This window comes from Doryrhamphus excisus, chromosome 2 (assembly GCF_030265055.1).
Source record: "Doryrhamphus excisus isolate RoL2022-K1 chromosome 2, RoL_Dexc_1.0, whole genome shotgun sequence".
Classification (NCBI taxonomy): domain Eukaryota; kingdom Metazoa; phylum Chordata; class Actinopteri; order Syngnathiformes; family Syngnathidae; genus Doryrhamphus; species Doryrhamphus excisus.
In genome coordinates this window covers 29,824,523-29,837,169 of record NC_080467.1, presented here as the reverse complement: position 1 = coordinate 29,837,169, position 12,647 = coordinate 29,824,523, and the positions used below count along the sequence as shown (strand labels likewise).

General features: G+C 46.7%; 1 protein-coding gene across 2 annotated transcripts in view; it reads left to right on the top strand.

Moving 5' to 3' along the window:
* Window positions 1–10,029, top strand: part of mrpl11 (mitochondrial ribosomal protein L11) — a 51,752-nt gene extending 41,723 nt beyond the window's left edge. For both annotated transcript variants that reach the window (XM_058058841.1, XM_058058852.1), the window contains exons 3-6: window positions 8,389–8,484; window positions 9,080–9,173; window positions 9,371–9,530; window positions 9,782–10,029. In XM_058058841.1, coding sequence (XP_057914824.1) covers window positions 8,389–8,484; window positions 9,080–9,173; window positions 9,371–9,530; window positions 9,782–9,896 — 465 coding nt within the window. In that variant the 3' untranslated portion in view covers window positions 9,897–10,029. The remainder of the gene's footprint in view (window positions 1–8,388; window positions 8,485–9,079; window positions 9,174–9,370; window positions 9,531–9,781) is intronic.
* Window positions 10,030–12,647: the final 2,618 nt, after the last annotated feature.

Below are 12,647 nucleotides of genomic sequence, written 5' to 3'. Positions count from 1 at the left end.
AGTTTTTTAATTAATTTAAATTTTAATTTAAATTTTTACAATCAGTAACTGTTACATTTGTTCACTTCCTGCTTTCCTAATATCATTTAAGGTTTTTTTAAATTATTTTTTTTAATTTAAAATTTTTACAATCAGTAACTGTTACATTTGTTCACGTCCTGCTTTCCTAATATCATTTAAGGTTTTTTTAATTAATTTTTTTTACATTTTTAATTTTTACAATCAGTAACTGTTACATTTGTTCACTTCCTGCTTTCCTAATATCATTTAAGGTTTTTTTAAATTAATTTTTTTACATTTTTAATTTTTACAATCAGTAACTGTTACATTTGTTCACTTCCTGCTTTCCTAATATAATTATTATTATTATTTTTTTTTTTACGTTTTTTTCTGATTGAGAACATCGTAGCGTTACCTCGATGCATCGGGAGCCGGTGTGCGCTTAAGCTAGTCGTTAGCCGGCGTGCTGTGGCGAGGTGTCGCTACGCTAGTAATGTAGTTCTTTGGTGTAACAATGTTGATAACAACGTCGCTGTAGCTTGGTTCATACGCGGCTCCCATGATGGAAAAGGAGCCATCTTGGCGCCTTTTGGGGGCGGAATTGGTGCCTCTTTTGACCTTTGTTTATATCTTGAGAAGACACAGAAAAGAGAAAGACGTGAGGTCACGTCTCACGTAAGGTTTGATGATGGAGGAAACGTTTGAGCGATTAGCATGGCCTTGTTCGATGCCGTGAATATGCGCCACCGCATGTTTATGCATGGCGTCCGCGGCCTCGTTCGGGTCTGACAAGAGCGGATGCGAGCGCATATTCAGGCTGCTGACGGAGGGGAAACCTTCGTGCGGTCGCAGGTGCGTCGGCAACTGAGGGAACTGAGCGGGAACAAAAATGCATGAGGGATGTCGGGGGATGGGAAGGAGACGCCGGAATAGGTCAAGGGAGGTATTGTGCTTATGGAAGCGTTGCAAACACGGAGATAAAGGGCACAGACGTAGAAAAGGGGCCTCCGGCAGGCAGGATTAATCGCCCCTGGCAGACGAGGCCGCGGGAATAATTGCCCCGTGTAGCCGATACGATGAGCGGTTTGGTGGGAGGCCAGGTTAATGAAACTCTTGAGTGTGAAACACTCTCATTCATTAACTCCATTACCTCGTTCCTTTCATCTGGCCCGCTGGTGGCGCTTTACGGCATTCCGCCTCGCTAGCGCGTCATCCGGCTGATTAGGTTTTATGTCCCGGCCGTCAGATGCCCGCCCGCCACATCGCGGACGGCGTCGGCCAGAGGGAGCCGACAGACGGCGCCGCACGCTGCAGAGTAAATCTGATCCAATCAAAATTGGTAGAGAAACATTTTCCAGTTTCCAGTGGGGTGTGTGGACTGGTGGGACTGGTAACACTACGATTGTTTACAGTCGGGTGGAGAAGGGAGCATCAACGCCGACGCCGGCTGTTTGCGTCCAGCCCAACAGGAAGACAAACGTCCCGTTAGGAGGCCACACCCAAAGCTACGCCATGGCTGACAAGTGGATTGCATCATGCCTAAACGTTCCATTTTCAAGTCCATTAGGTCTCCCTCGGTCTTGACGGCGTTGTGCTGCTGTTGCCACGCCGCGTGATTGATCACTTGTGGGGGGGGGGGGCTGGACCACAAACACTAGCGGCCCTAATAGCCCCAGCAGCCCTAGCAGACCAAGCTCAGGGCAGAATAATGAGGAAGAAGAAGAAGAATTCACCTTGGGAGCGACTATGAAAGGTTGGGCCCTTGGACCACGGCTTGGTCCTTGCACCACGGCTTGGCCCTTGGACCACAGTTGGGCTCTTGGACCATGTTTGGGCCCTCGCACCACGGTTGGGCTCTTGGACCATGTTTGGGCACTCGCACCACGGTTGGGCTCTTGGACCATGTTTGGGCTCTCGCACCACGGTTGGGCTCTTGGACCATGTTTGGGCCCTCGCACCACGGTTGGGCTCTTGGACCATGTTTGGGCCCTCGCACCACGGTTGGGCTCTTGGACCATGTTTGGGCACTCGCACCACGGTTGGGCCCTTGGACCATGTTTGGGCCCTCACACCACGGTTGGGCTCTTGGACCATGTTTGGGCCCTCGCACCACGGTTGGGCCCTTGGACCATGTTTGGGCCCTCGCACCACGGTTGGGCTCTTGGACCATGTTTGGGCACTCGCACCACGGTTGGGCCCTTGGACCATGTTTGGTCTCTCACACCACGGTTGGGCCTTCGCACCACGGTTGGGCTCTTGAACCATGTTTGGTCCCTCACAGCACGTTTGGGCCCTCGCACCACGGTTGTGCCCTCGGACCACGGCTGGGCCCTTGGACCACGGTTGGGCTCTTGAACCATGTTTGGTCCCTCACAGCACGTTTGGGCCCTCGCACCACGGTTGGGCTCTTGGACCACGGTTGGGCTCTTGGACCACGGTTGGGCTCTTGGACCATGGTTGGGCTATTGGACCATGGTTGGGCCCTTGGACCACGGTTGGGCCCTCGGACCATGGTTGGGCTCTTGGACCACAGTTGGGCTCTTGGACCACGGCAGGGCCCTAGGACCACGGCAGGGCCCTTGGACCACATGTTGGGCCCTCACACCACGGTTGGGCCCTCGCACCACAGTTGGCCCCTCGCACCAGCATGTATCCCAGCATGAAGGTTGCCGGTTCGATCCAAGGTACCGAACCCCCAGTTGCTCCTGATGTTGCGTCATCAGTGGGTAAATGTGGAAGCGACCTGTTTTATCTCTTTTTATATCTTTACAAAGCGAGAGAGAGAACAACGTGGATGATGGGCAAAACTTTCCAATTTTCCTTGAATGCACCTTAGCCCCGCCTCTGGGGTCGCCGTCCACCCCACCTCCCATTCCTGCCACAGAGCAACCACGGTGCCCCCCCGCCCTCCCATCACCAGCGCTGTGTCTTGTTAAAAAGAGTTATTGAAGCTGAAAGGCCAATCACATTAAGACGTGTCAAACCCAAAAAAAAAAAAAAGCCTGAGAAGAAGATGGAGAATTTTCCGTGCGGGTCAAAATGGAATCGGCACGTCTGCGGAATTTCATTTCAAATGTCTAATTGCTCCTGTCATTGTGAGGAATAAAGACTCCCTAGCACGCGTGTCAAACTCGGGCCCGGGGGCCAAATCCGGCGGAGACGATATTCTACATAGCACGAACGTAGCAGCAACGTTGGAACTCTAGCAAAGCATGCTGGGAAATACTTCACGCTTCCACGGATGTTGATGAGAGAATGAGGAAGAGGTGGTTGACCTTTACCAGATTGACGAGACGGCCACCAGACGACATTGTGACTATTCCAACAGAATAGTCAACGGGGCATGCCCAGTAAAACGTAAACATCAACATTACGTGATACCGACTTCCCAGAGTTTTTCTTCCACTTGTTGGAATAACTCCGTATTGCCAGTTTTTGGCAATGGTATCCAAGGAAAGGAATATTCCAATCTCCTGTCTACATGTGTTGCTATAATCCAACAGAATAGTCAACGGGGCATGCCCAGTAAAACGTAAACATCAACATTACGTGATACCGACTTCCCAGAGTTTTTCTTCCACTTGTTGGAATAACTCCGTATTGCCAGTTTTTGGCAATGGTATCCAAGGAAAGGAATATTCCAATTTCCTGTCTACATGCGCCGCTATAATGCAACAGAATAGTCAACGGGCATGCCCAGTAAAACGTAAACATCAACATTACGTGATAACGACTTCCCAGAGTTTTTCTTTCACTTGTTGGAATAACTCCGTATTGCCAGTTTTTGGCAATGGTATCCAAGGAAAGGAATATTCCAATTTCCTGTCTACATTCGACGCTATAATCCAACAGAACAGTCAACGGGCATGCCCAGTAAAACATTAACTTTCCGTTTGAGCGGGTACAAGATACCTCAATCGGATTAGGGAAAGGAATATTCCACCCCCGGGAATCCCATTATATATTCATCGGGATTGGCACTTTTCTTTGGGAATGAGGCGTAAACAAAGGTTACGTTTTTTCCGTTTCAGCGAATAAACGGAATGCAATTGGAATTTTTGGGTCCATGAATACGCGGCTAGTGCTTCTCAGTTATTTTCTGTCATGCCCCCTCCCCCCCCCGGCCCCCCCACAGGGGACATATATTTTTTGGGTGTTAGAAGTACTACATAAACTGCTCATGTATTTATGTACATGAACTTGAACAATGGAGAGCATCCCGTCATATAAGAATGAAATTGCACGTTGAGTACTATAAATGTGTACATGTTGGTAGGAGGCGGGCCCCTTAGTCTATGTCCCCCCCCCCCCAGGGGACATACATTTTTTGGGTGTTAGAAGTACTAGATAAATTGCTCATGTATCTGAACTTGAACAATGGAGAGCATCCCGGCATATAAGAATGAAATTGCATGTTGAGTACTATAAATGTGTACATGTTGGTAGGAGGCGGGCCCCTTAGTCTATGTCCCCCCCCAGGGGACATACATTTTTTGGGTGTTAGAAGTACTAGCTAAACTGCTCATGTATTCGTGTATCTGAACTTGAACAATGGAGAGCATATAAGAATGAAATTGCACGTCGAGTACTATAAATGTGTACATGTTGGTAGGAGGCGGGACATAATAGTGATGGCTGACCTCCAGTACGAGTGGCGGGCGTATTAGCGTTTAGCCTTTTCTCAGCACCCCCCCCCCCCCCCATTGCTTTTCCTTTTGTGTGTTCTTTTTTCAACGGATGCCGTCTGTTGAGGAAGTCTATGTTTAGCCGTGTCTGCCCATTGTCGGGGCTTAAGCACGTCGTCGGGGGGGGGGGGCATTATCTGCGGCTGGTCAGCGGGGGCTTTTTCAAGCGCTTTGTGCCGCATGAAAAGGAAGCGTCTGATTCGCCGACAGATCATTAGGCGACACAAACACGAGCACGGGAAAGGGACCGCCATTGTGCCGGGCGACACCACCGGCTTTCTTTGATTCAGACGCCGCTTCGCAAGCTTTATGTGAATGCATCGTTAATTAATTACCCCCCCCCCCCATGATGCTTGATGGTTTATGGGATGCAAAGGAAGGGAAGAGTCTGTTGACATGGGAATACTATTAATAAGCACAGCAGGGAGGGGAAGGTTTGTGCAAAGAGAGGCTCTGAGGGGGAGGCCATTATTTCATTTTTTTTTGCTTCAATTCAAATAATCACCTCGCCGAGTTGGCCTCTTCTATCAGTGACCAGTGACGCTAGTACGAGTCCCGTTTGGAAATGTAGATGGAGGTGGAGTTTGTTCACACCTGGAGGTCAAGTTAGCATTTGATCAAGTACACCTGTTGATGGGAGCTCTTGAAATACAGACAGGAAGAGGGTTCACTCTGGGCATCGACTTTAACGGCTTCCATAGAACAACGGCGTCAACATCAACGGAGTGAGCCCTTTTGCCAGTCAAACAGTCGCTTTGTCTCCAGGAGGGATATATTGTTCTGTTTTTGTTAAAATATATATATTTTTGTTATTTTATTGTGAAAAATCTCATCTCATCCTCGTAATCCCAATCTCGTTATGGCAGCCATTTTGAATTTTACTTGCGGTGTCACATGAGCTCATGTCACAAAATATTGCCACATTAAAAAAAATGAGAAAATTTCAGAAAAAAATCGGTATGCGCCATGTTTTCCTCGCCTCTAAAACCGGCAGTACAGGAAGAGGGTTCACTCTGGGCATCGACTTTAATGACTTCCATAGAACAACGGCATCAACATCAATGGAGTGAGCCCTTTTGCCCTTCATACAGTCGCTTTTTTTTGTCTTTGTATTTTTCTGAAAAATATTGTTAAAAATCTCATCTCATTCTCGTAATCCCAATCTCGTTATCGCAGCCATTTTGAATTTTACATGCGGTGTCACATGAGCTCATGTCATAAAATATTGCCACATTTAAAAAAAAAAAAAAAAGACAAAATTTCAGAAAACAATCAGTATGCGCCATGTTTTCCTCACCCCCAAAACCGGCAGGACAGGAAGAGGGTTCACTCTGGGCATCGACTTTAATGACTTCCATAGAACAACGGCATCAACATCAACGGAGTGAGCCCTTTTACCAGTCAAACAGTCGCTTTTTTTTGTTTTTTTTTTGTGTTTGTATTTTTCTGAAAAGTATTTTTAAAAATCTCATCTCGTCCTCGTAATCCCAATCTCGTTATCCGAATTATTTCATTTACTCGTCACGTAAGCTCGTGTCACAAAATTTAAATAAAAAAAAATAAAAAAACATTTCAGAAAACAATCAGTATGCGCCATGTTTTCCTCGCCTCCAAACCCGGCAGGACAGGAAGAGGGTTCACTCTGGGCATCGCTTTCAGCACCTTGCCGTGTTGCTTCCTACAGTTTCTTAGTCTCAGTGGGTGGAGGCGGGGCCTCGAGCATACACACAGGGTGCAGAGGAGTGTAATATAGTGGAAATGAATTATTAGATTGTAACATATTGTCATATATTTGTCTTTTTGGTGTAATTTAATCCAAATCTTGTCCCGTTCTCGTAGCCCCAATCTTGTGTATGATTAGCTTAGCTATTTTTAATGTTATCAAATGTATCCATTATGATGTCATAATTGCCTCCTGTGGGTCCAGCCATTATACCCCCCCCCCCTCCCACCCCCCACGATAAGGACCCATGGCTGACATTCATGAGATGCTTTTGGAGTTATTAGTGGAGTTAGTAGTGGAGTTATTAGCGGAGGGAACTTTCTAGTCCATTAACCCCCAAGGAATGCCTCGGTGGTCCCGTCACAGGAATGTGTCGGGATGACGACCTTGTCATCAGAAGGTGGCTCCATGAAAGCGTATGAACCCCCCCCCCCCCCCCATTCCATTTCCAAAATGAATGTTTCTATCAGCGTGTTTCCTTCGGGAAGGATGTCGGGGTGAAGGCCAATTGAAATTCCGGCAATACTAATTAGATTCTTTATTGGACTTTTTTTTTGGTCAGCGAGGAGGCGCGGGGGCCGCATGTTGACTTAATGTCAGCCATCCATTTTGCTTTGGCTCCGCTTGGCCTGGCACGGGCCCGCAGAATGGGGAGGCTCATTCATCACTGGCGTTCCGTGGCTCCGGGCGCCCCAACCCCGGTGACAGACGCGCACATAAACAATCCTCCTCGCGCCACGGGCACGCACACGTGCGCACGCTTGACTGTGACTTTAACAAGGAGTCTCATATGCAGTGTAAAAATGTCAGCCGCTGAAAAATGACACCCACCCCCACCCCCCCCCCCCAACAGCGACACATGCAGATGTGGCCTGCCTGTCAAACTGTGATTGATGAGTGACGTGCAAGCTCCTCATCCATTTCAAACAGGACTGTCTCAGGATATCATGATGCATTTTAACCAGATTAATCACACGAATTAATCAGCATTAATCACCATTTTAACTATGCCATGGTGTCTGCATTTTCTAGAAATCATGATGCATTTTAACCAGATTAATCACACTAATTAATCAGGATTAATCACCATTTCAACTAAGTCCATTGTGACGGCATTTTCTAGAAATAATGATGCATTGTAACCAGATTAATCACACTAATTAATCAGGATTAATCACCATTTCAACTAAGTCCATTGTGACTGCATTTTCTAGAAATCATGATGCATCGTAACCAGATTAATCACACTAATTAATCAGGATTATTCGCCATTTCAACTAAGCCCATTGTGACTGCATTTTCGAGAAATCATGATGCATTTTAACCAGATTAATCACACTAATTAATCAAGATGAATCACCATTTGAACAATGCCCATTGTGACTGCATATTGTATAAATCTTGATGCATTTTAGTCAGATTAATCACATGAATTAATCAGGATGAATCACCATTTGAACTACGCTCATTGTGACTGCATTTTCTAGAAATCATGATGCATTTTAACCAGATTAATCATACAAATTAATCAGGATGAATCACCATTTCAACTATGCCCATTGTGACTGCATTTTCTAGAAATCATGATGCAGTTTAACCAGATTAATCACACTAATTAATCAGGATGAATCACCATTTGAACAATGCCCATTGTGACTGCATATTGTATAAATCATGATGCATTTTTGTCAGATTAATCACTTGAATTAATCAGGATGAATCACCATTTGAACTACGCTCATTGTGATGTTTTTAGCTAACCTTGGTTTTGGCATATCCCATGTCCATGTCGCCCTTGAACACAACATTCAGTGGGACTTGAAATATCAGTCCGAATCATCCAAAATGGCCGGCTTTGGATTGAAAGAGTGTAAGAAATAAATGCGTTATTGGTGTAAAAGTGCTATTTTTGACAGCCCTAATTTCAAAGCATCCATGTTTGCCGCCCCCCCCCCCCCCCCCCTCTTTCCCCCCATGCAGAGAGGCATCCCCATCGGCCAGTTCTGCAAGGACTTCAATGAGAGAACCAAGGAGCTGAAGGAGGGCATCCCTCTTCCGATCAGGATCAACGTGAAGGTACGTCCCCCGCCACCACCACCACCTCCGCTTGACCTCCCGTGTTTTGTCCCTGCCCCCCCCCATTGCCCACCCACGGCTGTGCTCGTTTACGGAGTGCTTCCATTATTCATACTCCACTGCGGAAGTGAGCCTTCTCCATTTGCATTCATTAATGAAGTCGTACCCGCAGGAACGCACGCAGTCAGGAAGCATTAAGTGATGTGAATGAGTGAAAAGACACGCCCCCCCCCCCCCCCCCCAACATCACCACTCATTATTTGACTCGACACCTCCCTCCCTCCCACCTGGAGTGGGCTTAGCAGAATATGTGTGTTGTAATTTGTGTTAAGAGGAGACTAATCCTGATGCTGGAGGAGCTGGAGGAGCCGATGCTCCTTGGCGGCCCTTCGCTGCCTCCTGCTGGGGAAGCGGGCATTACACTTTGGCCTGTCACGTGACAGCAGTGACAGAAGATAAGGCGAGTCATTGGAGATCAAACCACCGATGGCGCTTTTACGTTGGTGGAACCCGGAGATAATTAGCGCTGGAATCATAACAAATCAGGAAGTAGCCTGCTCATCTCCTAACGGGACGTCCTTCTTGGTCTCCTCAGCCCGACAGGACCTACGACCTTCACATCGGCCAGCCCACGGTCTCCTACTTCCTCAAGCAAGCAGCCGGCATCGCTAAAGGAGCGGGAAAGACAGGTGAGATGTCTCCTTGACTCCACTGGAACATCCGCATCCACGGCAGCATCTCCTTGCTTTGGAGCTTCCCCTTCACTGATGTTGCTTTCAAGGCCTTCAAGGCATCGTAGCGACACAGTAAAGGGAATTCTCCAGTGATGCTAGCCTGGGTTTCACACACGGAACATCAACCTTCAACGCTTTTAATGTCGATCAAGGCCACGAAACAGCCGGGATGGTGACGGTGAGAGCCGTGTACGAAATCGCTCAGGTCAAAGGCCAGGACGAGTGCTTCAAAGTGAGGAACACGTCCATGGAGAACGTGGTCAAGAGCATCATCGGATCGGCCAAGTCGCTCGGCATCAAGATCGTCAAAGAGTAAGTGTCGCTGACGCTTTTTCTCCCTTGAAAGAGAAACAATCAATGGAGTAGATGCATCTTCTTCATCTGGAGTCATTGTCCATTCTCCATCTTCTTCATCTGGAGTCATTGTCCATCAGCTCTAATGGTCCTTCTCACCAAAGAGGATCTCAAAATTTAGGATTTAGGAGTACCGTACTCCACATCCAATTTGATTCGCTTTTGCTTGTCTCTTCCATGTTCTTGCTCTGGTCGCCGCGTCTCCTCAGCCTCTCGGCAGACGAGTACAGAGTGTTCCTGGAGGAGAGGGAGGAGAAGTTGAAAGCCGACGCGGAGGCGGCAGCAGCGGCCGCAGCCGAAGCCGCCGGAAGCAAGAAGAGATGAAGGCTGGAGTTCTTCAACAGTGTTGTATGGGACTCTCCGTGGTGGCGCGTTACTGACACCTGGTGGTGAGGCCAAGTCCTGCACCACTTGCTAATTCCTGGACTTGTTTCTTCCGTGGAATAAACACTTCCGTGTTGTGTTCTTTGGTGTGTTTTTTATGTTCCAGTGTGTCGGTGTGTTAGTTCTCAACAGAGGAATGACATTTTGGGGACATTTTATTCCAATTTCCTGAAGCAATTTGGCTTCCGGTCAATCCAGGAAGTACACATGCTGTCCTTCTCATGGTGCATTCATTTCACTCACGCTTGATGGGTGTTGAAGGTGCTGCCCCTCTTTGGCTCCAAATGACACCCCCAAAATATAAGACCACCACGTCTAGTATCTTCTACTAATAGTATTTTACAAAAACAAATTGCGTATTTTATTGATATTTTGTTTTGAGAATTGATTTTATCGATCCGCACATCACCGATGTCGAATATTACATTTACATTTGAATGCTCCACGGGGGAATTTTCAATGTTCTTTACATCACGTGGTCAGCCTACGGGATTCTCGCAGGGACAAAGGAGACTACCGGTGTAGCGAGCTAACTGGTTAGCATCTCCAATGTACCAATTCTACACCGAAGAAAGTGTTTGAAATGGAGTGGTGAAGGAGAACAAAGTCGACAAAACTTAAACCCTAGCCTTAAAACGAAACCTTAACCCAAACTCCAGAAGGAATGAGAGGAGAACCCCGTTTTTCATCCATTCTCCGCCATGTTTGACTGCTGAAGAAGACCCTGGTCTCCAAACTCAGTTTGACAGGTAATGTACCGGGTTCTCTCCGGTCTCATAACATTACTGTTGCCTATTGACCACAATACTACATATAACTTGTATTTCTTTCTTTTTTTTTAGTACAAAAATGCAATAGTCAACGATGAAAAGCTATGATTTATTATTTGAAAAGGCGCGAAATGACGTAGCAAAATGTTTACAGTAAGAGTACTTCCGTGTTCAGAGCGGATGTTTGCTGTCGAATTTCAAATTAAGAGCAGCACGTTGGTTGAGTTTTTGTGTTTAATTATAGGACATGCAGCGCACACAAGTGAAATAATGCGATATATGGCTAATCGAGCTATTCCTGTGTGTTTTCAGCAACACTCGGACCGAGTGTTAGCATTTGTTTTTCAAAAGACGAGGCGAATGACCAACACGGAACTGAAAACATAATATAACTATAATTATTTTTATACAAATTTCCCCACTGATGGACGAATAAAGGTATATCTTAATTACACTATCGCTTTATAGTAAGCGATGCATAAATGCTGAAGCTGGAAATTCGATTATGTTTGATGATGTTTTGATCACACACTTGCATCATGTCGAGTGCAGTTTCAGCTTCTTACCAGACGATGGCAGCAGATGACTAGTTCCGAGCAGCTCATCTTTACTGCACCACTGACAACCGCAAAAGGTCGGTATGGAACAGAATGTACACCTTAATAGGAAATATGTCATAAATTAAATAGATATGTCATCAATTATGTTGCTTTTGGCTTGCAGTGATGCGAGTTACTTCATGTATTTCCTTAACAGGATGAGGATAACATGAATTTCTATTTGTTTCATGACATTTATTGCCATTGATCATCTTCCCTCCGCATCCGTCTTTACTGTACCTCTAAATTTAGCCTCCCTTCACTCTCTTTGTCTCCTCAGTCCGGCCCTCCCCTCCCTGAGCAGCTGAATGGGTGCTGAGAATAGACTTGGAGGGCTGCTGAGCAGGAATGCCTATATATGGAGCCTCACAGGTACATCCAATGAATGTGGGTAAGTGTGCTTTGTCAAAGAAAGCTGTGTGTGTGTGTCATCATCATCATCCTCATCATCATCATGATGGGTGGGAGGCCAAGCTTTTGAACGCGAGTGCGCATGCTCGTACGCACAAAGCTCCGTGTGCGTCACTCTGAGTCAGATGGAGTCTCATTCTGTCTCGTCATGCGTGTGCGTCAGTGCTGTTGCTGAGCGAAACGCGCTCCGGGGGAAGAAAAGGGGAGGAGGTGGGGAAGGATGCTGGGGCGCCGCCACCACCACCACCACCGCCGCTGATGATGCTGATGATGATGCCGGTGCTGATGCAAGCTGCGCTGTGACGACACATGAGCCGCATTAAGTGCACTTTATTATAAATGCATTTGTCGACAATCAAATACACTTATAAGCAACACCATTAGAACACTGGTCCACAATGTCCGTTCTGTAAGTATATAGTCCTATTTCAGCCATAGAAATATGTCATATGTACAAACATTTTCATACAAATCCATTTTTCATACAACCTTCTTGAAAAGATGCAAAATATGCTCTTAGCGTCCTCCAGTGTCTCACACACACACACACAAAATAGTTTACACAGTATATTAAGTTAGCCGTTAACAGCTAGAACGTAGGAATCAATCCTTTACTTGACCGTAGACAACTCTACGTGAGCGTGTCGACACCGCAGGAATCGTACCGTCCTCAAGCCGTACGTCGCTTGGTGAACGATAGTAGCGGGTAGCACCCCAAACCCCTCTCAAAAAAGAAGAATCGCTCGTCGGCGCCAAAGTCGATTGTGCCTCCATTAACACACACACCCCCCCCCCCCCCCCCTTGCCTCCGAGCGGAGTCGTGATGTCACATTGGATGATAAGCGGGCGTACAGAAGCCGCTATAAGCTGCCAGCATTGCAAATATTGATGCTGCAAGAATATCCGGCTCA